At 41.1% G+C, this 26,125-nt stretch overlaps 1 protein-coding gene, 1 long non-coding RNA gene and 1 other non-coding gene across 3 annotated transcripts in view; 1 reads left to right on the forward strand and 2 right to left on the reverse strand.

Annotated features, from left to right (window-relative positions):
• Positions 1-490: 490 nt before the first annotated feature.
• On the reverse strand, positions 491-3,567 carry SAT1 (spermidine/spermine N1-acetyltransferase 1). The gene is made up of 6 exons (XM_061135943.1): positions 3,311-3,567; positions 3,033-3,084; positions 2,861-2,944; positions 1,273-1,374; positions 1,140-1,180; positions 491-1,013 (listed from the first exon to the last, which is right to left on the reverse strand). The coding sequence occupies exons 1-6, from the start codon at positions 3,374-3,376 to the stop codon at positions 843-845; spliced, it is 516 nt and encodes a 171-aa protein (XP_060991926.1). The 5' UTR covers positions 3,377-3,567; the 3' UTR covers positions 491-842.
• Positions 3,568-3,752: 185 nt separating this feature from the next.
• The window catches only part of LOC133052398 (uncharacterized), a 41,684-nt gene continuing 19,311 nt past the window's right edge, over positions 3,753-26,125 (forward strand). The window contains exon 1 of the long non-coding RNA XR_009692043.1: positions 3,753-3,907. This is a non-coding gene — a long non-coding RNA (uncharacterized LOC133052398). The remainder of the gene's footprint in view (positions 3,908-26,125) is intronic.
• Positions 21,329-21,435, reverse strand: LOC133053174 (U6 spliceosomal RNA). Its single transcript, XR_009692109.1, has one exon. It is a non-coding gene; the product is annotated as a U6 spliceosomal RNA (small nuclear RNA).

Here is a 26,125-nt window from a genome sequence, read left to right on the forward strand (position 1 = left end):
TTAGTTTACCATGTTCCTATAAAAATGTGGAATTTTCCTTCCTAACAAAATGATCTACTTTCCCTTCAGCCTAGTGTTTTGTGTGGAATGAGGTTGTTGTGAGCAAGATGTTTTTTCCTCTCAATTTCCAGTGTTTCAGAATCCCATTCCCACCTCTTTTACTGGTGTAACAAATGGGCTTTTTAACTGTAGGGCCTCAGTTTCTAAGCTTTTGAAAATTCTGTTGGGTTAAGTGTACAGTGTCATCAGTAGAAAGTCTTATTTTATATGTTGCTACATATAAAACCTTGGGATTCAACTGGCTTCTTTCTAGACATTGGGAATACAGGCACAACACAGCTCCTGACCATCAGACACTTTAGACTGGATTAAAAACTCGTTTTTAAAAATTGTAAAGTTATCCTGTTTCTTGGGCATTTTTATTTTGCACTCAACAGCAAGAAAAATGACTAAGAAATAAAGAATCAGTAGAAATGCTTAAACCAGATAATTAAATCAAAGGGTACTTTATTAAAAAAAAGAATCAAAACAGAAACTCTAAGTACCAGTGTGTACATTGTACACATTTAAATGACTCACAAGAATGAAGTTTTTTTCATAGACATTATCATACCACCTGTTGTTTATCAAAAGATGTTAAAAAAGAAATCTGACTCCAACCTGTATACAAGATTGCCATCTTAAACAGACCTTATTTCAAACATGCAACAACGCCACTGGTAATAAAGCTTTGGAATGGGTGCTCATTCTATTATTTCACTACAAAGAGGAGAGAAAGCAAGATAAGTTGAGAAGTTATTCTAAAATAGAATGGAAGCTGTCATTTTCTACACCAGCACTCCTCACTCCTCTGCTGCCATTTTTAGCAAGTACTCCTTGTCGATCTTGAAGAGTCTCCATCCCTCTTCGCTGGACAGATCAGAGGCACCTCTTCTTTTGTAGAAGTTGATGGATGGTTCATTCCACTCTGCCACCAAGAAGTGCATGCTGCTGCAGCGACACTTCATTGCAACCTGTTACATGCAAGAGGAAAATGAACTCAGTGACAGTGCACCTGCTTTCCAAGACCCAATTTCAATTCAGTCCTTCAAATAATCCAGTAACCCTTGCAAATTTGGAAACCAAACACCAAGACATACCTGGCTTAGCTTCTTCAGAATTTCTGATCCTATGCCAAAGCCTAAAAGAACGAGAAGTACCATTTTAAAAGTCATTTTGAGGACTTCAAGCCCCGATTTCTCTTTAGAGTGCCCCCACTGAACTCAACCATACCTCTATAATCGCTCATCACAAAGAAGTCCTCAAGATACAACAGTTTGCCGATCCATGGATCATAGGTAAAATAGTACATGGCAAAACCAACAATGCTGTGTCCTGTAATAGAGTATCACATGAGTTATGGATGAAAAACAATCTGTCAAAGTTGTAGGTGCAAAATCAGAAGCCTATCATAAGTTTAAAAAAAATAAACATGCATGTATTATAAAAATAAGTAGCCATTGGACCGGACTATCTTCTGACTTTTAGGCTAGTGCAATCCAGGTCACTGTTGGATGATCTCACTGTTCTTAGAACATGTTTTCACAAAAAGCACACATTAGAGCTAGCTGAAGCCCGGCTAAAACCATGGACTGGCCACTTGGCGATCTGTTGGATCTCATACTCAGGAAGTGAGAATGCTTTCATTACTTGCCAGAGTGAAAGTGCTATGGTCTTAAACACACACATTATTCACATCCTATTGATATACTGGTATGTTGACTTGGGAATAAGTTAGGTTTACACGGCAGTTCAGAATAGTTAAGTATTTGTAGTTTAGAAACTCTGCTTCCTTAAGGTCAGGACATAAGGCCAAAACAGTAAGGTTTAATTTCAGAACTTGCCTTCCAATTCACACATTTTCAATTTGCTTTCCCCAATGTTTAAGTCGGAAGAAGTAGAGGCACTCAGGTATTATGTAACATCCATACACCTCTGGAAAGTACCTCATCCCTTACGTATTTTGTTCATTTTTTTTTCTAGCAGGAGGAAATGACCTCAGAACAAAAAAAAAAACCTTAATCACCCCCCAACCCGGCCCAACAACTTCCCCCTTTGGCTTTGTCTTTGGCCATTCAACAATGACCAGGAAGAAAAACAACAACGACAACAACAAAGAAAAAAAACAAAGGAAAAAAAAGGAAAAAAGCATCCGACTTCCTCTTAATAGGTGTCTGTAATTCCAATTGGAGGCAAAAGTTTCAAATTAAACTTTCTAGCCATCTTATAGTCCTTCCCAAATAGGAAGCGAGTACATTGGAGCTTCTGATCTACCGTGTTTTAAGTGTGTGATAATAGGGCCTTACCTCATTTATCATGATCATCTACTTTATTGTGTAAAGGATCTTTTAGTTACCTCCCCGCCCATCCATGTACACGGAAGGGCCATGTACATGGCGAAGCTAGAGACTGTAACCTGAAGATTGGGACAAATTAAAGAAAAAAATGTAATTTAACACAGATACAAAAAAGGTTACGTTAGGGTCAAACAAGAACCATTTATGAAACTGAATTTACAACAAATGACTTTATACCTAACTTTTCCGGGTCTCCACCGCATTCTGATACTTACATAAACAGCTCAAACTCTTCCGGGTCTCCACAGCACTGATACTTAAAGAGCTCTTTTAACCCGCCCTATTATTAAGTGCAGCACATCTATTTTTTTTTTTTCAGTACTTTGAACACTGGCTGGCTATTATTTCTGGCCAATTTCTCAGTTAAGTAACTTCAGCCTGTGTTGTCAGTGCTTCTACAGAGCGGACTCTACGTCTTACACAACACTCGGTCTCTTCGGCTTCTAGAAGGGCAGGGCGATTACCTTCCGGAGTCAGGTGCTCCTTAGGCACTTCTGCAACTAAGCAGTGATAGAAGGGGTGCTCTCCGAAACCGTCTTCTAGCAGATCTGCAAGAAGGGGAAGCAGAGACAGTGTTGGAGTCGGTGAAAGTCGTCCCCCAGACGCTCGTCCCCCGCCCTGCCACTGATGCGTTACCTTTTTCAGTTAACATTACTTGCTCTTCCATGTATTCATATTTAGCCAATTCCTGGGTTGAGGCAGATAAGAAAAAGGAGGAGAAGCAGAAAATTAAGTGAGGCCCCGGCACGGACAGCTCGGGGGAAGGGGGTGAGCGGGGCGGGGATTCGTTCCCAGAGTTTCGTCGGGAGCGGCGCCGCCTCGCCGGGGCTGTGGGTAGACAGGCGGAGAAAAGGGGACCTGCGGGGTACAAGGACCCCAACTCCGCCTCGGGAGGAGCCCGCGCTTCCCGCTACCTTGATCAGCCGCAGGATGTCACTGCAGTCGCCAGCGGTGGCCGGGCGGATCACGAATTTAGCCATTTTCGTCTTTTGCTTTTCTTCCCTTTGCGGACCAGGCCCCTGTACTTGAACAGTAGGAGGAGGTGGTTCCTCATTCGTCTCCCGGGAGCGTCCTCTTCCCAGTCAGGATGGCACCATGACCCGGCGAACCTCGGCGAACAACGTAAGACAAGCAGCTCACTGCAACTGGAGCCGCGCGCGTTCCTGCCGCCGGGCGCTCTGCTTTTTAGCCTGATGAAGCCCCGCCCCGGGACGTGAGGCGGAGGCGCCTCGTCCAATGAGGTCGCGACCGCCCCCTCTTCCGGGCACCTCCTCCTTTTCCGGGCGCCTGTGTGAACCTGGCCCGCGCGGGCGGGGTGCTGGCGGCGAGGCGCTAGGCTGAGCTCTCTAGCGGCGCCCTCTCGTGGCACATGGTGGAGGCTTCCCGAAAGTCCGACCTCCCAGCCTAGGCGTCCCCTAAGTGACCTTTGCAAAAGGAAGAGAGAGCTTCTCCTTTGGGCCCTGGACCAACGACTTGACAGTTTCTTCTTTGGAGACACCTGGCTTTGAGCGGTGAGGGGATGAGAGGTTTAGAGTAGCGGCTCGCACAGGGTGGTCTGGGGGGCCCTGTGGGTCCCAAGATCATTTCAGAACTAGCTAGCTTCATAGTAATAATAGGGTTTCATTTGCCTTTCTTAGTTTCGCTGGAATTTTCCAGATTACTGATGTATGATGACGTCATTGCTCTCATGACTAAAGGAATGTGTGCTTGCATGTTCTTGTGTTTTCTAAAATTTCCCAAGGTAAGCTATTTGGTTTCCTCAATAATTCTTTCCCCCTCTGCTGGTAATTTTTAGAGTTAACAGAATATTTTCTTTCTTTTTTCGTTTTTATTTTTTTCTTAAAATCTCTGGCTTTCCTTTGGAAACACTTTCCTTCTGCCTGAGGTACACTCCTTCTGACTTGCATTTAGTGAGGGTCCGATCTTATAACATTTTCTGTTTTGCTTGTCTAAATATGTCTTTCAGTTATCCTAAAGTTCTTGGAGGATTTATTTCACTTTGAATGAATTTGAGGTTGGAAGTTCTTTTCTCTTAGCATATTGATGACATCTATCTTCTGGCTTCCGTTGCTGTTTAAAGTTGTTATATTCCCTCCTTGCTCATTCCCTGCGCTTCTTCTCCCCTCCTTTAAAACTTTTTATTTTGAAGTAATTACAATTTTTTTCCATTTATTTCTATTAGTTGGAGGCTAATTACTTTACAATATTGTAGTGGTTTTTGTCATACATTGACATGAATCAGCCATGGATTTACATGTATTCCCCATCCTGATCCCCCCTCCCACCTCCCTCTCTATCCCATCCCTCTGGGTCTTCGCAGTGCACCAGGCCCGAGCACTTGTCTCATGCATCCAACCTGGGCTGCTGATCTGTTTCACCATAGATAATATACATGTTTCGATGCTGTTCTCTCAAAACAACCCTCTCCTTCTCCCACAGAGTCCAAAAGTCTGTTCTGTAATTACAAATTTACAGGATGTGTGATGACATCCTTGCTTTGGTGACTAAAGGAAGGTGTGTTTGTGTATTCTCATGTTTTCTAGAATTTTCAAAGGTTAGCTTTTAGAGTTTTTCAATAATTTTTAAATGTCCTGAGAGGAAATGTTTGAGAACTGTTGGATTAGATTATAGCTCTTCCTGAATTATACCCACTGGAGCAAGTACTCCATCCTTTTGCAGATACAGGTTTTTATTTACAAACCACCTTCCCAGACAGGCCTTCTGAGGGCCCTGCTTTGACTGCCCAGCCTGGGTTCCTGACTGAGTCAGAGTGAAAGTGTAAAGGGGGCCTGCAATGTTTTCAGTCTGTAGGTTGGATTGTCACCAAGTGACCCCTCCCCCAACATTCAACATAACTGCCTCTGCTCACAATATCCTGTCGGTAGAAAAGAAAGCAAAAGTAGCTCCCCTTCCCACCCTCTGGGGATATTATGCCTAGTGAGTCATTGTGAGAGTTTATAAAATGTGTTTCTCAAACATATTTAAAAATAGCATTGATTCTCATCTGCCTAAGCCACTTTAGGTAGTGTTTCCTGACACCATTGCACTTGGGATGACCATACATAGGCCCTTCCTTCCTCTGCTTTGTTTTGTGTTGTGGGAAGACCCAGGAGAGCTTGTTACAGAATCAGTACTAACAGTAAGTTAGAATTCTGTGACTAAGCATTAATAATAACTGCCTCCTTGAAGCAAAAACAAGGCCGTTTTCAATGTGGTCTGCTTAGTCTTTTAGAATAATGGTTTTCATTAAAACACATAATATATGTTTTTCTATTTATTCTGCTTTTCTGGTTTCAGTTTCATGTTCTTATGCTTCACTTTGCCATTATGACAAGAAGAGCCCCTTCAGAAAAACAGGTGACTAGAAAAAGCTCATTGATTGTGTTTTTTACACAAGCTTAGAACCCTAAGAAATGTGAATTTTCTTTATGAATCAAGTTAGTTTCTTCATTGTCAGGAATAGACAGATGCCATGAGTGACCAACATTACCTGCTCCTGATAGTGGAATTTAAATTTAAATCTGCATAGAAAGAGGTTAACTGCCTAGCGTTTGGAAAACTTTTGTTTGGTTAATGAGTCAACAAATCAACAACTATTTATTGACTCTTATGCTAGGTACTTGGGGGTTTATAATAAAGTAGGTCTAAGTTTTGAAAGAAGCCCTCAGGGCATGCAGTTTACTTTAGAGATATATTTGTAGTTTACTATAACCGGATTTAATCTTTATCAGAAAGATAATTCCTATAACTGAAGAGGTCTGAGTAGGAGAAGAGTAGCAGGAAAGGAAATGGCCGGGGACATCATGGATGTTTTACAGTCATTGTCTCATTTGATATCAGCTGTCTTGTGAAATAGCTAATGTTAGCTCCATCTCTGCAACAGAGGAAACCAGAGGCTCAGAGGGCTACAAAACTGCCACAGCTAGGAAATGGTAGAACTAGGAAAGAAGGAATACTGTTGATTTCCATGCCAAAGTGAAGCTGTCCAATTTGCTCTATTAAACTATTATGGAAGGTGTCATAGTTTTTTTTTCTGTTTATAAAAATAATGCATATTGATTAGGAAAATTGGATAAGTGCAGAAACAGAAAAAGTTAATAATAATTCCAATTAGTAGGCTGATTTCTTTCTAGTCTTTTCTATGTACATACACGGGTAGGGCTGATAGTAAGTTGGTATGTACAATATAGTGAATTAAAATGGCCACAAATTCATTGAAGCTCCTCCCATCAAGAGGTGGAGTCTGTTTCCCCACTCCTTGAATTTGGACTGGCTTTGTGACTTGCCTTGACCAATAAAATACAGTAAAAGTGGTGGTGTACAACTTCTAAGCAAGACCTCAAGAGATCATAAAGCTTCTGCTCATGCTGTCTTGGATTGTTGCTGCTGCCATATGAGGAAACTTGAGCTAGCCTCCTTGAGGATGAAAGATCTCATGCATATGTGAGGCCAGATGCATAAGTGACACCATCTTGGACCATTTAGTCCCAGTCGAGCTGTCAAATGATTGTACTACACAAGTGATCCTAGGTAAAAGACCAGTAGAAAAACCTCCTCACTGTTCCCAGCCCATGTTATCAACTCACAAAATCATCAGTCAATAGAATGCTTGTTTTAAGCCACTACACTTCAGGATTTTTCGTTACACAGCAAAGGCTTACTGAACTCAGATGGCCATTTGGGTTGTTTACTCCTGGTTTCCATTCTGATTGGTTGCAGCAGCCATTCTGACTGGTCTGTGCTTGCTTGTATTCACTTAAAAATATTTTAAAAATAACCTGTGTGGGTTATGCCTATGTAATAAAAAGTTGGAATCATGTATCTATAATGCCTCTCCTGCTGAATAGTGTAGTAGCTTCTTATCTACTGGGCTTCTCTGGTGGCTCAGACAGTAAAAGTGTCTGCCTGCAATGCTGGAGACCTGGGTTCAATTCCTGGGTCAGAAAAATCCGCTGGAGAAGGAAATGGCAACCTACTCCAGTATTCTTGCCTGGAAAATTCCATGGACTGAGGAGCCTGGTTGGCTACAGTCCATGGGATCACAAAGAGCTGGACATGACTGAGTGACTTCACTTTCACTTTCTTATCTACTGCAGCTTTGTCCTTACACACTCCCCAACTGTGTGATTATGTCACTACATCTGTAATGAGAAAATATTAATAGTATCCTTCATATGGTAATTGTTGTGAGGATTAAGCAAGTAATACATATAAAGTACCCAGTGGGAATTCCCTGGTGGTCCAGTGGTTAGGACTCTGCACTCTCACTGCCAAGGGCCTGGCCTTCAGTCTTTGGTTGGGGGACTAAGATTCCACAAATAGTGTGGGGTGTGCCCCCCCCAATGAAAAGAAATACTCAGTATTGCACCTGGTATAATTGTTAGCATTATTACTATTAATAGTATAGAGTATTTTTCCATGTCAGTAAGTGTATTTAAATTAAATATATATAATGACTCCTTAGAGTTGCATTGTGTGCAATTTATTGTACCATTCTATTATTGAAGACTCAGGTGTTTTTCCAGTGATAAATAATACTTTGATAAACATCTTTTAATCCAACTTTTAGCCCAGCTTTCTGATTGTTTTCTTATGTAGTTTCCTAAAAGTGAAATTACTAGGTAAGCAGAGATGTAATTTTGTTGGTCTGGAGCCAGAGAAACACTCTAAAACTTCAGGTTCTCAGTACTTGAAAGTATAATTCGAGATGACTCTCTAGATATGCTCATTCTAGCTTGAATTATCTAAATTTTGGTAACATGTCTGTGTTCCACAGGTTGTAATAGATCTTTCTCAGAGGGTGTTTTTCTTGCTAACACAGGTGGGTGATAACCTGTGAGAATGATCAATGAATAAATACAACTACCTCCAAGAAAGCATCTTATTTGGGGCCAGAATTTTCTTTTTTTTCAAATTTATTTTTTATTGATGTGTAGTTGAATTACTGGCCAAGATACTTTGCTTTCTTTTCTTTACTTTTCTTTCATTTTGAGAAATTACAATTTAGGACATGGAAAGCTCTTCCATCTTTGGGAGTAAACCATGAAAAGTGTAAGACTTCTCTTTGTAAATGTAAAGTATTATATGACTTTAGGCTGCAGTTGAAAGAACCTGGTCAGTAATAAGCGAGGTATTAACCAGGCCTCTTGTTTGCAAGTGAAGTTACCCCATTCTAACTGGCTTAGGCAGAAGGAGAATTCACTGCTCATTGCAAGAAGCACAGGTATGACAGGAACCAGGACCTTGTCGTACCACCTGAAATGTATATTGAGTGAGAGAGAAGATCACAGCTTGTGATGGGCAGATATTTGTTTCCCAGAACAGCATTTCCTGCTTTTGAAAAGTTATTTCCCCCTACTCCCAGGTGGCATTAGTGGTAAACAACCATCCTCCTAGTGCAGGAGATGTAAGAGACACAGGTTCGATCCCTGGGTCCAGAAGATCCCCTGGAGAAGGAAATGGCAACCATTCTCCAGTATTCTTGCCTGGAGAATTCCATGGGCAGAGGAGCCTGGTGGGCTACAGTCCATGGTGTCTCAAAGAGTTGGACACAACTGAAGCGACTTAGTGCACACACACACACACAGCTAGATGCTTTTTCTTGGTCATGCGTGTGTGCTAACTCTTTGTGACCCTATGGACTGTAGTCTCCAGGCTCCTCCATCCATGGGATTCTCCAGGCAAGAATACTGGAGTAGGGTAGCTATTTCCTTCCCCAGGGGATCTTCCCAACCCAGGGATTGAACCCCGTCTCTTCTGTCTCCTGCAGGCAGATTCTTTACCACAAGCGTCACCTGGGAAGCCCTTTTCTTGGTCAGGGAGCTGCTAATCAGAACATGCCACTCCCTTGGTCAATATTGTGATCCAAGCCATACCAATCAGAGTCTTTTCTCATTGGCACCAAGAAAGTGCTTTCCTTTCTGTTGGCACACCTGGGAAGGTATGGAGGTATGAGACAATGACTTTGACTTGCGGGAAAGACTGACCACCTTAGGGTTTCTGGCTCTCCATAGCCACAGCTCAGATGGCCTATATCCTCTCAATCACTGCTGTTGCCTACCTCTGATGATGTCACCTCCCCCTCTCCTCAAAACCACCACTACTACACACACATGGAAGGAAGCAAGAGCCAGATGGTCAGAAAGTGTCCATTGCTTTCACCATAGAAAGAAGTGGGGCTAGGATGTTCCTTGGCCAGAGACAGAGATTGGAGGTGGTAAATGCTGTTTGGAAATATGTAGAAATAGGGGTGATTATATTTTAATTCCCAGGAATATGCCAAGCTGTGCTCATTTCTGACCTTCACCACAGGGAATATCTGTAGCAAGGCTGGGAATGAAAAGCTGTATCAGAAGACTGGAGCAGAGACATTGTCCTGCTGCAAGAAGCCATCCCAAGCTGCCCCTATCTGTTTATAAGATGGAATGTGTTTGCCATCCTAGCCTAAATCCATCCCAGGCTGTCACTCTTGCCCTCCATGGGGCTCTTGCTGAGGATCATAAAAAATTGTGCTGGAGAGAGACCACTGAGACCCTTTGGTTGAAGTTCAAGAGAGATGATCATGCCTCCTTTCTTCCTTTCTGGTGCTCCTTGTCAGGAGGCTGGAACATTGGCAATTGTGGTAAATCCACAGGGATTGCCCTCTGGAAACCAGGCATAGAGGCTGAGTGACCTTTAGGCAAAGACGTGGACATATTCCAAAGCTAAGACTGGTCTTGCTGTCCCCATGGCCTTTGCTTCCTATCTTGGACACTTTGTTTCATGGTTCCACAACAGAAAGGTAGTTATTTGAAAGCAAGTTGTGTTATACCATCGCTTTTGTGGTAGTTAGCTATTGCCACATAACACATTACCGCAAACTTGGTGGCTTAAACTACATGCATTTATCATCACGGTTTCTGTCTTTTGGAAGTTGAGGCATGGTTTAGCTGGGTCCTTTGCTCAGGGTGTCAGCCAGACTGTATTTTCATGTGGCAGCTTGGCCGAGGAAGAGTCCACTTGCAAGCTCAAAGTCATTGGCATTGGCAGAATTCATTCATTTCCTTGACCGAGGGTCTTAGCTTCTTAATGCCTGTCAATTGATGCCACTCATGATTTCTGAAAGTTGCCTGCAGTTCCTTGTAATGAGAGCTTACCCAATATGGCCATTTACTTCATCAGGCCAGCTTTTGGAGAGTGTCTAGAGCAGTCTGCTAGCAAAAGAGAGTCATTTTTTTATTGTGAAAAAAACCACAAAACGAAATTTACTGCCTTAGCCATTTTTGCGTGTATGATGCAGTAGTGTTAACTACTGATGCATAGTGTTGTGTAATAGATCCCTAGGACCTTTTTGTCTTGCAAAACTGAAACTCTGTACCTGTTGAACAACTCCCTTTCCCCTTCCTCTGTGCTGTGTGCTGTGCTTAGTCTCTCAGTCGTGTCCGATTCTTTGCAACCCCATGGACTGTAGCCCACCTGGCTCCTCTGTCCATAGGGATTCTCCAGGCAAGAATACTGGAGTGGGTTGCCATGCCCTCCTCCAGGGGATCTATCCAGCCCAGGTCTCCTGCGTTGTAGGTAGATTCTTTACTGAGTCCCCAGGGAAGCCCCCCTTCCTCTAGCCCACTGGTAACCACCATTCTACTTACTGTCTCTGAGTTTGACTACTCTAGGTTCCTCTTATAAGTGGAGTCATACCGTATCATTTTGTGACTTATCTCATTTAATATAATGTCCTCAAGGTTTATCCATGTTGTAGCCTATGACAAAATGTCCTTCTTTTCAAAGACTGAACAATATTCCATTTTATGTATATACCACATTTCTTTATCCATTCATCCATCACTGGACATTTAGGTTGCTTCCACCTTTTTGCTATTATGAGTAACGGTGTAATGAACACAGGTGTGCAAATATCTCTTCAAGATACTCTTTTCAATTATTTTGGATATGTGCCCTGAAGTAGGATTGCTGGGTTGTATGGTAGTTCTGTGTCTAATTTTTTGATTCCCATCAACGGTGCACAAGGATTACCTTTCCTCCACATCTGTACCAGCATTTGTTATTTTCTGTTTTTTTTTAAATTTATAGTGGTCATCCTAACAGGCATGAGGTGATACTTCAATGGGATTTTGATTTTCGATTCTCCTATTATTAGTTATGTTGAGTGTCTTTTCATATGCTTATTGGCCATTTGTATATCTTCTTTGGAAAAATGTCTATTCAAGTCCTTTGCCTATTTAAAAATCAGGTTATTTGTTGTTATTATTGTTGAGCTCTGGGAATTCTTTCTATATTCTGGGTGTTAACCTCTTAACAGATACGTGGTTTACAAATGTTTTCTCCCTTTTAGTAGGTTGCTTTTTTTTACTCTGTTGTTTCGTTTGATATGCAGAAGTTTTTAAACATTTTTGTTGTTGTTTTTAAGTTTGATATAGTCCCATTTGTTATTTTTTGCTTTTGTTGCCTGGCAAGAGAGAGGTTTTTGTTTGACTGATTGTTTGTTTAGTTTTGGCTGCACCAGGTCTTAGTTGTGGCATGTGGGATCTTCAGTTGCAGCAAAGACCCTGATGCTGGGAAAGATTGAGGGCAGGAGGAGAAGGGGATGACAGAGGGTGAGATGGTTGGATGGTATCACCGACTCGATGGACATGGGTTTGAGTGAACTCCGGGAGTTGGTGATGGACAGGGAGGCCTGGCGTGCTGTGGTTCATGGGGTCACAAAGAGTCGGACATGACTGAGCGACTGAACTGAACTGAACTGTGGGATCTAGTTCCCTGAGCAGGGATGGAACTCTGCATGGAGTCTTAGTCATTGAACTACTAGGGAAGGACCAAGAGAGTTTTACATAATGTAGCATAATCCTAGGAGTGACACCCTATCACCCTTACCATTTTCTGTTGGTTAAAAGCAAGTAACAGATCCTGAATGCACTCAAGCAGAGGATCACAAGAGGTGTAAATACCAGGAGGTAGATTACTGAGGGTCACCCTGGAGTCTGTCTGCATTTAAAGGGCAGTAATAGCCTGCTTCTTGTTCAGCATTTACCAAGCATTTATTAAGGTCTGTTTCCTGCCAAAAATTGTGCTTGGGAAATGCTGAAACCAATATGGTGTGGTCCTTGCCCTCCAGGGACTTACAGTTCAACCTCCCAGGCCCTTACAGTTCTAGTTATGGTTGGAAGGGATCCCGCCTTCTGGAGAAAAAGAACAGGAACAGTCAGAACCTGTGTGACCTACCTCCTCCAGGCAGGCCTGCCTCTCTCCCCTTGTGAAGTCAAATCCAAAGGGAAGACTATTGCCCATCATTCAGCTCAGGGATCAAGGCTCTAACTCTTCATAAATGACTAGGAAATCTGAAAGTGTGATTAGTCATTCCTAGGCCTCCTAAAGTATCAGCTCAGCTCTTTGAATCTGGGCATGGCGGTTTCTTAGTAAGAAGATCATAGGAAATAATTGCCTGTTAGGGCACAAAGTATAAGACACCCTCTCTTTTCCCTATGCCCCCTGGGTACACTCAATAGATTTTAAAGGTCAGAATGTAGTTTACCAATTTCTGTATCATTCATAAACTGGCAATTAAATGTTGACAGCGAATTCAGGAAAACAGAGGATACTTTAAAGAAGGAAACGCAAGGGAGTGAACTCCAGGCAAGCAGCATGTGTCCTGTGTAACAAGGGACAGACCCACGTTCTGGCCCTGCTGTGAGTGGATGTTGGGCATATTCTGCTGGAGACCACAGAAATTATTACCTGAGAATCATCGAGGAAGTGGAGGATATGGAGATGAGTCATGTCTTTTAGGGGGATGATGGAGGTAGGAGAAGGGTGCAAGAAGATCAAAAGAGGACCCTAGACCATAGAATTGGGAAAACTGTGATACATTTTAAGTTCTCCTTAAAAGATGAATTATAAGAGGGTACTATAGGAGAGGAAGAACCAAGATAGATATGCAATTAGCATTTCCTAGCACCTACTGTGAGTGATATGCCTTGTTTGGCATTTTATAGATGTGATTTCATTTAGTCTTAATTACCTTGTATTATTACTGTTTTTACATATGTTCTACTTTGTCATCTAAATTCTGATGAATTAAGAAGATATTTGGTGCCAGGACCTATTGTACAACACATGGAACTCTGCTCAGTTTTATGTGGCAACCTGGATGGGACGGGAGTTTTGGAGAATGAATGTACATGTATGGCTGAGTCCATTTGCTGTTCATCTAAAACTATCACAACATTGTTAACCGGCTATACCCCAATATAAAAGAAAGAGTTTAAAAAAATAAAGTACTTGAATAAAATAATTAAAAAAAAACTAAAATAAAAATTTCAGAACCCACCCACCCAAAATGGGCAAAGGATTTGAATAGACATTTCTCCAAAGGTGGGAAAAAAGATATTTGTTGCTCTCTTTTTTTAAGGTGATTTATACATTTCCATTCCAGAGCTTCAGGGAAAACAGGGAATAAAACCAAAAAATTTTTAAAAATAATTTAATTAATTTCTTTATTTTTGGCTGTGCTGGGTCTTTATTGCTGCATGCGGGCTTTGTTTAGTTGCAATAAGTGGGGGCTACTCTTAGTTGCTGGTGCGGCCTTCTCCTTGCAGTGGCTTCTCTTGTTGCAGGGCACAGGCTCTAGGGCATGTGGGCTTCAGTAGGTGTGGCGCACGGGCTTAGCTGCTCCGAGACATGTGGGATCTTCCTGGACCAGGGATCAAACCTGTGTCCCATACATTGGAAGGCAGCCTCTTAACCATTGGACTACCAGGGAAGTCCCTAAAATAATTTAAATAAAGCTGGCCGGAATGAATATAATCTGGGAGAATAGGTTTTTTTTTCCTTTGAAGCCCTCCTCCAACCTGTGTTGTTGAGATTTCTGTTATCATAGAAGCATAGAATGTTAGTGATTCTCTAGTCCAAATTCCTTACCTAATAGCTAAGAAACTGAAGTCCAGAGAGGGTTAAGTGCTTATCCAAGGTACTTTCCACACAGCTAAAAAGTGGCAAAGTCAGAAATAGAACAGGAGTCTCCTAACCCTTAGTCAGGAGATCTTTTACCACACCACTGTGGAATTATAGTCCTCATAGATCTTCTGGAAAAAATGGAAAATTTAAAAACAAACATTGTCTTAAGGCTGGAGCTCAGGTGAGAAATTGTAAACATTCAACACATTTTGTCCACTTCTTACAAGTTAAGTTTTACTAGCACATGCCTTGTTTTAATTATTTATTTTTTCCCAAACTTTAAACTTTTTATTTTGTATTGGTGTATAGCCAATTAGCAATGTTGTGGTATTTTCAGGTGAACAGTGAAGGGACTCAGCCATACATATACATGTATCCATTCTCCCCCCAAACTCCCCTCCCATCCAGGCTGGCACATATACAATAGGTCCGTGTTGGGTATCCATTTTGAATATAGCAGTGTGTATATGATACGACCTTCCCAATCTCCCTTACTATCCCTTCTCCCTGGCAACCATAAGCTCATTTTCTGAGTTTGTGAGTCTCTTTCTGTTTTGTAGGTAAGTTCATTTGTATCATTTCTTTTTAGATTACACATATAAGTGATGTCATACGATATTTCTCCTTCTCTGTCTGACTTACTTCACTCAGTATGACAAAGTCTAGGTCCATCCATGTTGCTGCAGATGGCACATGTCTTGTTTTAATTACAAAAAGGAATGCACACTCTTGACAGTTCCAGTCTCCCCAGTGTCTTCCTCTTTGTAAACCTTTCTCTGCCTTGTACCCATGTCCCCATCCCAAGAATGGGACTGATAAGTAAGACTCTGCAGTATGGATCAGGAGCCCCTACTGAGACAACTAGAAACAGTTAATTTGCTGGGGAGATCCCTGCCATCCTAAGAGGCTGTAGAAAGCTGCCTCCAGCCAGGCTCATTCACAGAAGAATTCCAGAGACCATAGGACTTTCTCTCATGGAAGACTCCTCTGTGAACATCTAGTCATTGAATCTGGGGCATCACAATAGCATTCTTCTTTCTGAGATGAGTGCTGACCCAGTACTTTGAAAATGGTCCACAGCTCTTCATTTATGTTCTTCTTTCATAGGTAGAATACATGCTCAATCACCTGACAGGAAGAGCAGTTTTTCTCATCCAAGCAAGTGACTTTGAGAACGCCAACCTGTTGGCGTGAAGCCAAAAGGTAGTTGACTCTGTAAGTGCTTATTGGAAGGTGGAGCTGAGTGCACTTGTGTGGCAGAAAAAGCAGGGATCTTTGAGGCCCAGCAGACATGGATGCAAATCCCAGCACTGCTGGTTACCAGCTGTGTGATTTTGGACAAGATTCTTATATCTCAGTGTACTTGTATGTCAAATGGAGTTAATAATAATTGTTTCCTCCTCCTAAGGTTGTGAATATTAAATGCTGCTGTAAAGCCCTTTGTGAAGTACTTAGAATACTGTGAAAAGAGTAGCTTTGCTGCATGTGTGGTGTGTGTAGGGTAGGGAGGGATCAGAAGAAGTGACTTCTAAATGTTTATTCCTTTCTGTCTATTTGGTAAAATAAAGACTGTTAACAATTTTTGGATGAGGAAAAATGATTGTGAATGGTCCAATGGGGAGAGAGAAAGATTTGTCCCAAGCCAATTTTTATCCTGCCTTACACAGAGATTATTCTCTTATTCCTTGACCTTTGTCATGAAGCTTCACCTTCCTCATGCATAATAAATGTGCAATGACTCTGTTAATGTTTGCCAACCTGTGAGGTCTGCTCCAATGGAATCATCACAGAAGCTGGGTAATCAGTATTGTAATGCCTATTGTATTCTGCCTGGAGTTTTTTTTTTATCTGCCTAGCCAGACATCATGTGGACAAGGTCCAATCCAGAACACAGCATCCAGGATAAATAATTTACAATCCTGTCTCTAGAAGTGGACCTCTCTCTGACCTAATTAATATTCCAACTGTAAACCACATGCAGAGATTTTTTTAAAGAGACAAACTTAGTGGAAATAGGAGAAAAGGTTGAAAAGGCATTATGCAGAACATGTTAATTCACACAACTTTTTTTCCTTCTCCTTTTTACAGGTATTTTAATGTTATACCAAATAGAAGGAAGTTATGCAGTTATAGTGCTAAGAATATGGGCAGGACAGCAGATAGAACATGTCCCATTCTTTTTTTCAGTACCTAGTCTGTGAATCCATGGTTAAAAACAAAAAGCTGTTAAAGAGCTGTGGAATGGTAGTTAAGTATTCTTCATTTATCTTCAGCAATCTATAACAATGAAGCACAATTTACACTGGATATAAAATTCTGGGTTGATGGTATTTTTCTTCCAATGCTTTAAGGATGATTGTTCCACTGTCTTTTGGTTTGCATGGTTTTTGATGAAAAACCAGAGATTAGTGTTATGATTTTCTCTGTATCACTAGTTTTGAGAAATTTGATTCTGTAGTGCCATGATTTGGTTTTCTTTGTGTTTATGCTGCTTGGTATTCACTGGAATTCTTGGATATGTTTGTTTGTAGTTTCCAACAAATTTGGAACAGTCTGGAGATTGAGTAAGTCAATAGAGGGGATAAAATAGATTCATACAAAATAATACAAGAGAAGACAGAAAAAGAGGGAAAAAAAAGAATAAAGAACAGATAGGACAAACAGAAGTGTAGAACGACTCTTGTTTCTGATATCTTATACCTGTCAGGTAACAGATCAATAAAACAAATACCCAAAGCATCTTTTATTTACCTCCATATCCAGACTTCCACAAATGGAATTCAGAAGCTTTTCTTGATGATAACATCAGCTACATTCTGATTCATTCAGTGTTGAAATCAGTTCTGTTTATCATGATGAAAGAGATTATTTTGGTTCAGAAGTGCCAGTGACCTGGCACAACTTGGAAGGATTTGAAGGAAAGAGCATGTCAGGCAGAAGAGTGTGGGAAAGGAGACGTGAGGTGCTTAGTGCTGTCACAGTTGGTGGTTGCATGATTTGTGTAGTGGTATTAAAATCAGTGAAAATAGCATAGCTTCTGAAAGTGAAATTAAAAATCAAGCGGAGATATTCAAACTGTATCCCAGGTCAGTTAATATTTGACTATAAACTGACTGAATGTATTAACATACCCAAAGTGAAAAAGGACATCTTTTAACAAACTTGATCACTGTATCAGTTAGGAACGCTTTTGACTACAGCTAACTGGCAACCCACTCCAGTATTCTTGCCTGGAGAAACCCATGGACGGAGGAGCCTGATAGGCTACAGTCCATGGGGTCGCAAGGAGTTGGACATGACTGAGTGATTTCACTTCACTTTCAACAGTTAATTAGAGTAACTTAACTTATATGCAGAGTACATCATGAGAAACGCTGGTCTGGAAGAAGCACAAGCTGGAATCAAGATTGCCGGGAGAAATATCAATAACCTCAGCTATGCAGATGACCCCACCCTTATGGCAGAAAGTGAAGAGGAACGAAAAGCCTCTTGATGAAAGTGAAAGAGGAGAGTGAAAAAGTTGGCTTAAAACTCAACATTCAGAAAACTAAGATCATGGCATCTGGTCCCATTACCTCATGGGAAATAGATGGAGAAACAGTGTCAGACTTTATTTTTGGGGGCTCCAAAATCACTGCAGATAGTGACTGCAGCCATGAAATTAAAAGACACTTACTCCTTGGAAGGAAAGTTATGAGCAACCTAGATAGCATATTAAAAAGCAGAGACATTACTTTGCCAACAAAGGTTCATCTAGTCAAGGCTATGGTTTTTCCAGTAGTCATGTATGGATGTGAGAGTTGGACTATGAAGAAAGCTGAGCACTGAAGAATTGATGCTTTTGAACTGTGGTGTTTGTGAAGACTCTTGAGAGACCCTTGGACTGCAAGGAGATCCAACCAGTCCATCCTAAAGGAGATCAGTCCTGGGTGTTCATTGGAAGGACTGATGCTGAAGCTGAAACTCCAATACTTTGACCACCTCATGCTCAGAGTTGACTCATTGGAAAAGACCGTGATGCTGGGAGGGATTGGGGGCAGGAGGAGAAGGGGATGACAGGGGATGGCATCACCGACTTGATGGACATGAGTTTGGGTTAACTCTTGGAGTTGGTGATGGACAAGGAGGCCTGGCGTGCTGCAATTCATGGGGTTGCAAAGAGTCAGACACAACTGAGTGACTGAACTGAAGTCATAAAAACTTAAAGAACAATTCAGAAGACTGGAGGTAGCCAGTCCCAGGGCTAGTTCAGCAATTAACCATGTTATAGATAACCTAGGCTTTTAAAACCCTTCCAGTCTGCCAGTTATCCTCAATTTATCTCATGAACATAAAAGGGCTGCAATAGCTCCAAGCATCATGTCCTCACATCAGCATCCTAAGCAGGGAGGATAGGTCAGGAGCAAAAATTTTTCTCCAACTGAGGCTCTGTTTTATCTAGAAAGCAGCATCTTTCCTAGAATACTCCAGAAGTCTTCCTTTAATGTCTTATTGGACAGTTGTTTTGCCCCAATTTTTTTTCATTTATTTTTATTAGTTGGAGGCTAATTACTTTACAATATTGTAGTGGTTTTTGTCATACATTGACATGAATCAGCCATGGATTTACATCCCATTTTTTTTTTCTTGCCAAAAGTTTTAAATTTGCCAAAAAGAAACCACTCATTACACAGAAAAATTTCAGTTTTTTATAGAGGATTATTTGACTTAATCTCAATATTCAATCATTAAAAGAAAAGAAACAATGGAGAGAAATAACAGCATATATATCATGAAATTGGGCCAACAACCTATACCCAAACTTGAACAGTGCAGAGAAATTCCTTGTTAACAGCAATCTGGAGTCCCATTTGGGAAAGAGTCCTGGGTGGTACATCCACCCGATGGGTGAGACTTCAAATTGCAGTTTCGGAGACTCTCACTTATAATCCCAGGCCACAAACTGATATCATCATCAGTTTGTGTGCAGACATGCAGCTCTGGTTTTCCTTTAAGGTATACAATGTTGTTTGTTTCACCTTGTGAGTTACAGGATTTCATTAGACCCTGGGGGGCTGGCCAGGCTCTCAGGGGCTTAAAAGATTCCAAGACCCACTCCTGTCTTATCTAACTTGCTGGTAACAATTGGTGTGCTTGCAGGCAGGCATGTAGTCCATGCAAGGTCAGAAGTTGGTCAGAGGCTGGCTCCCCTGCCTCTGAAGCCTGAACAAGACTACCTCCATTTAATTTCGCTATTAACAGTACTGAGTAATGGCTAACCATGGCTACAAGGGAGGCTGGGACAGTGATTATTTGGCAAAGGAAACAGATGATATGTTTGGGCAAGATGAATGGTGATCTGTTCTTTGAGGTTGGGCACATTGCTGCCGAGAACAGAATTGGAATGTTCCTAGCAAGAAATTAGAAGGAAATGGCTGTAGTGTAGGTAACTAAAGGTGTCTACCGGGATCAGTCCTAGAAGCACAGGTAAAGAATCTCAGATGCCAGAATTGAAATCTCCTGCTCTGTGCTAGAACAGGAATACCTTGATGTGGGAACTCCAGTAGCTGAATCTTGAGATTGGTTTTTGCATATTGTGGAGATGGATACTTAAGTTTCTCCTTATTCATTCATTTATTTATTTATTTTTTTAATTAATTTATTTTTTCAGTGGGTTTTGTCATACATTGATATGAATCAGCCATAGATTTACACGTATTCCCCATCCCGATCCCCCCTCCCACCTCCCTCTCCACCCGATCCCTCCGGGTCTTCCCAGTGCACCAGGCTCGAGCACTTGTCTCATGCATCCCACCTGGGCTGGTGACCTGTTTCACCATAGATAATATACATGCTGTTCTTTCGAAACATCCCACCCTCACCTTCTCCCACAGAGTTCAAAAGTCTGTTCTGTACATCTGTGTCTCTTTTTCTGTTTTGCATATAGGGTTGTCGTTACCATCTTTCTAAATTCCATATATATATGTTAGTATGCTGTAATGTTCTTTATCTTTCTGGCTTACTTCACTCTGTATAATGGGCTCCAGTTTCATCCATCTCATTAGAACTGGTTCAAATGAATTCTTTTTAATGACTGAGTAATATTCCATGGTGTATATGTACCACAGCTTCCTTATCCATTCATCTGCTGATGGGCATCTAGGTTGCTTCCATGTCCTGGCTATTATAAACAGTGCTGCGATGAACATTGGGGTGCACGTGTCTCTTTCAGATCTGGTTTCCTAAGTGTGTATGCCCAGAAGTGGGATTGCTGGGTCATATGGCAGTTCTATTTCCAGTTTTTTAAGAAATCTCCACACTGTTCTCCATAGCGGCTGTACTAGTTTGCATTCCCACCAACAGTGTAAGAGGGTTCCCTTTTCTCCACACCCTCTCCAGCATTTATTGCTTGTAGACTTTTGGATAGCAGCCATCCTGACTGGCGTGTAATGGTACCTCATTGTGGTTTTGATTTGCATTTCTCTGATAATGAGTGATGTTGAGCATCTTTTCATGTGTTTGTTAGCCATCTGTATGTCTTCTTTGGAGAAATGTGTGTTTAGTTCTTTGGCCCATTTTTTGATTGGGTCATTTATTTTTCTGGAATTGAGCTTCGAGAGTTGCTTGTATATTTTTGAGATTAATCCTTTGTCTGTTTCTTCATTTGCTATTATTTTCTCCCAATCTGAGGGCTGTCTTTTCACCTTACTTATAGTTTCCTTTGTAGTGCAAAAGCTTTTAAGTTTCATTAGGTGCCATTTGTTTAGTTTTGCTTTTATTTCCAATATTCTGGGAGGTGGGTCATAGAGGATCTTGCTGTGGTTTTCATTCATTTATTTTTTATTTATTTATTTTTTACCAGTTTTTAAATATCTTTACAAATTGGTATATAATTGGTCAGTTTGAATGCCATATGTGTGATAAAATAGATTATGAGAAATATCATATTTACAATGAAATCATTATTTTATATAACTGAATCACCTAGTAGGCTACCTCCTGCAAAAAATATGGAACACTTCACGAATTTGAGTGTCATCCTTGTGCAGGGGCCATGCTAATCTTCTCTGTATCATTCCAATTTTAGTATATGTGCTGCCGAAGCGAGCACTCATTCATTTATTTAACACATTTTTTTGTTGAATCAGGTGTTGTTATTGTCTCTGGAATTTTAGCATTGGAAAGATCAGGCAAAAATGTTTGCCTTCATGGTGCTTGAAGTGACTATTTTAGCTTAGTGCAACTGATTCCATACTCATCAGTAAATTTTCTGTTTATAACTGGGTTTCTCATGTGCCCCAGGCAGTCTTACATCTCATTATGAATTAGAAAGTTGGTATTGTTATTTCATGGTTATTTCTTGGTTAATATGAGTCCACATAAGGACATGGATTTACCTTTAGTGAAGTGACAAATCAGGTTTCTGACTTGCACATCTGAGGGCCAGTACCTAAACCATGGTAAAATCAAGAAGGCATTTCAACCTTCTTGTGAGCCATTGTGGGAGACAGCCACAGAGTTTTCTCCAGTTAATACCCCAGCAGTGCATGTTTTCCCCATTTTAATGTTTAGACTTATTCATATGTATGAAAGGGATACTTGTTGGGGTCGTTTAATGGACCGGAACCTGGTGGTCCAGAGTCGATGATAAGAAAGTGAAAGAGAGAGCCGGAGGGAGGGAGAGAGAGAGAGAGAGAGAAAGAAAGAAAGAAAGAAAAACACGGGGACCCAAGCTCTGATGGAGCGAAGGTATTTTATTAGTGGAAATGCAGGCTTATATATCTTTAGTAAGATGATTACTCAGCTATTACACAGGATGAAATTTTATCAATAGCCACAATATGGATAGTTTAATACATACAAGGTCACTGACACTGAAAAGAGTCACTGAAGGGAGTTACTGAAAGTAATCCAAGCAGATACTGTTTCTCATGACCTCAGTCCTGAGATCTGTGTGCAGCTCTACTCGTTCCCGGAATAGGAACTGATAAGGAACAGAGAATCCTTGAGAAATGGCACACAAAGGAAGAAAAATGCAACATATTGGATTCCTTAAAGTTAAACGTTCCCTGCCAGATACAGGAAGGAAATATTAAATTATAAACATTGAAATCTATCAAAAAAAGAAGTCCTAACCTTGAAACTGTGATTCATGCCATAAATTATGAACTAACTGGATTCCAATTCATCCTCAGAGGATTCAAGGTTAAAAAAATTTCCTGTTGATGAACATTTAGATTGTGTCCTCCCCCGCTCCACTGCCCTTTCCACCGATGCTCTTATGAACATTCTTGTATATGTCCTTGAGTATAGGAGCAGTAATTTATAGGGTATTTGCCTAGGACTGGAATGCTGAGTCAAAGGGTAAAATACTTGGGTTCAACTTTATGAAACAGAGCCAAATTATTCTCCAAAGTGATTTGGCCAGTTTACAACTTCTCCTAGCACTGAGTGAGAATTCCTGGCAGTCTCTGTCCTTGCCAACAGTTGGTAATTTCACTTCATGGTTTTTGCTTGTATAATGGGTATGAAATGGAATCTTATTGTGGTTTGAATTAGATTAATATGATATTGATCTTTTCATATGTTTATTGGTCATATTTTTTTCTTCTATTGCCAACCCATGATCTTTATCCATTTAAAAATTTTATTTATTTTTGGCTGTGCTGAGTCTTCATTGCTGTGCATGGGTGGGCTTGCTCTAGTTGCATTGTGTGGGGGCCACTCTTTGTTGCAGTGCATGGGCTTCTTATTGCAGTGAGTGGCTTCTCTTGTGGATCACAGGCTCTAGGTGAGTGGGCCTCAGTCATTGTGGCACGTGGGCTCAGTAGTTGTGGTGCACAGGCTTAGTTGCTCTATGGGATGTGGGATCTTCCCGGACCAGGGATTGAACCTGTGTCCCCTGCATTGGCAGGCAGATTATTTACCACTGAGCCACCAGGGAAGCCCCCATTTTTGATTGGCTTCTTTTTTTCTTATTCATTTGTAGTAACCCTTTTATATAATTTATTATTCTCTCCACTCTTCTTTCTGGTTTCTTTTTCTTGCAGACATGCATCAGGGTTTTTGTTGTTGTTGTTAATAGTGTCTCTGGTCATATGGGAGTTTTTCAATTTAAAGCAGTCAAATTTAGCAATCCATTTTGAACTAAGACTATTATTAGGTGCAAGCAAGTTTGGAATTTTTATATTTTCATGGTGATTTTTCCTGTTCACATGTTTGTGCCTCTTTATTTTTATACTGTTTTTTTAAATTTAAGTACATTTTAATGAAATAAATACAGCTAATACAGGAGGAGAAGGGGACAACAGAAGATGAGATAGTTGGATGGCATCACCGACTCAATGGGCATGAGTTTGAGCAAGCTCTGGGAGTTGGTGATGGACAGGGAACCCTGGCATGCTGCAGTCCATGGGGTCACAAAGAGTCAGACATGACTGAGTGACTGAACAACAGCAATACAACTTTGTTTTCATACATATTTACCTGATATGTTCTTTCTCCCAATTTTGACTTTTTTTAGAAATTTATTTATCTTTGGCTGTGCTGGGTCTTCACTGCTGCTTGAGCCCTCTCCAATTGCAGAGAGCAGGAGCTACTCTCCAGCTGCAGTGTGTGGGCCCCTTGCTGTGGTGGCTTCTCTTGTTGCAGAGCATGGGCTCTAGGCATGTGGGCTTCAGTAATTGTGGCTCCCAGGGTTCGAGGACAGGCTCAATAGTTGTGACTCATGGACTTAGTTGCTCTGTGGCGTGTGGGATCTTCCCAGATCAGGGATTGAACTCATATCTCCTGCATTGGCAGGCAGACTCTTTACCATTGAGCCACCAGGGAAGCCTCCAATCTTGACTTTTGACCTTATTGTATCATACCAAGAACAGGCTAGTAGGAATGGTCCATGTAAGTTATAGAAAATAAGGACCTTGCAGCCTCAGAACTGGGCTTCCCTGGTGGCTCAGTGGTAAAGAATCCGCCTGCAATGCAAGAGATGCAGGTTTGATCCCTAGGTCGGGAAGATCCCCTGGAGAAGGAAATGGCAGCCCACTCAAGTATTCTTGCCGGGAGAATCCCATGGACAGAGGAACCTGGTGGGCTGAACTCCCCTGGGGTTGAAAAAGAGTTGGACATGACTTAGCTACTAAATAGCAACAACAAAGCCCTAGTACCAGCTTGCATCTGGTTTTGAATTTCATGCTTGTTTTTGTCCCCTTATCACTTGCTGCTTCCATGGTGGATAGGACCAAGTGATAGATAAGGGTGATATGTATGTAAGGATCTAGCCAATAAATGAGACAGACTCAGATCCACCTGAAAGGATCAAATTAAATAGTAATAAGTTCTGAATCTATTTTTGCCAAAACATAGTGGAAAGAAGTAGAAATAGAGTTCCCTTATTTACTAGCCTAAGATAGAAAAAGAGTTCTAGATTAGGAAAGTTAACATTCAGATATAGAATTCTGAAAGGTCAAATTTCAAAACGTTTTGTTTACAGTATGTTGGGGAGCCATTTGACGATAACACATCAAGTTAGAACCATGTGTCATTACTTTATAATTTATGAAAGTAAAAATTAAATGTAGAATACATTTGTCCACATGCGGAAACAATGTGGACATCTCCCAGAAAGGGAGAGATAATTGGCTGAAGGCTTAGAAAGTGCTGAATATGAACATGAGAGGGGAAACTTGAGGAATATGATTTGAGGCCTTATGGTCATCTAGTTTTTTTAGGTGCCTTCTCATTTCCTGATTTGGTTCCTCTGTGCAGGATCCCCCAATTCTAGCAGCGATTGCTATTATATGTGACTGAGATCATGAGTCTACTTACCCAGATCTACTCACACCATCAGTTTTTCAGGGCAAGTCTGGGGTATAAAACTGTGCCCTCTGGTGGAGAAGGACACTACTCACTGTGCATCTAAACCCTGATTTTCCTTATCTGTAAAATGGGAATAATGGGAATACCAATTTCCTATGGTTGTTGTGAGGGCTTTTCTGGTAGCTCAGTGGTAAAGAACCTGCCTGCCAATGCAGGAGACAGAAGAGACACGGGTTCGGATTCTTGGGTTGGGAGGATCCCCTGGAGAAGGAAATGGCAACCCACTCCAGTATTCTTGCCTGGGAAATCCCATGGACAGAGGAGCCTGGCGGGCTACAGTCTATGGGGTCACAAAGAGTCAGACACGACTCAGCAACTAAACAACAACAACATGGTTTTTGTGAGGATTAAATAAGATAATCGACCAATTAGTTCTCAATAAATAACACTATATTCCCTCTTCATTCAACAAATATTTTTTATACATTTTCAACATGTTAGGCACTGAGATAAGTACTCAACACATGGTGGCTATCACTGTTGTTTTGTCATTTCATCAATCCATATTATTATATAATTACAGGGTATCCGGCACTGTGCCAGATTTAGGAGCCAGTAAATAAGACTAAACCTTCAAGACTCTAGATAAGCTTTTCTGGTTCTACTAATGAGAATCCACTTCTCTTTTGTGAGTTCTTTGGAATTCTTCAATGATATCTTCTCTTCAGTGAAAGAGATCACTGTCAGATGCTTTCCTACAATGTGCCAGGTTCTAGCTGATTATAGGACAAGAGAGGGGTATGAAGGTTGTGCAGACTTTTGCCCCACATAGGCTAATGACAGACCTTTTTCTCCTCCTTTCCTTTCATCTCCCTTTCCCTTTCCCAGAACCTAGTTTACTAGGGGAAATGTTCTGCTGAAGTACCAGGGGGAAAACAGTACTGTAACAAGAGAATAATATGGACATGAAGCAACCCAGACCCAAT

The sequence above is a fragment of the Dama dama genome, chromosome X (genome assembly GCF_033118175.1).
Source record: "Dama dama isolate Ldn47 chromosome X, ASM3311817v1, whole genome shotgun sequence".
NCBI lineage: Eukaryota > Metazoa > Chordata > Mammalia > Artiodactyla > Cervidae > Dama > Dama dama.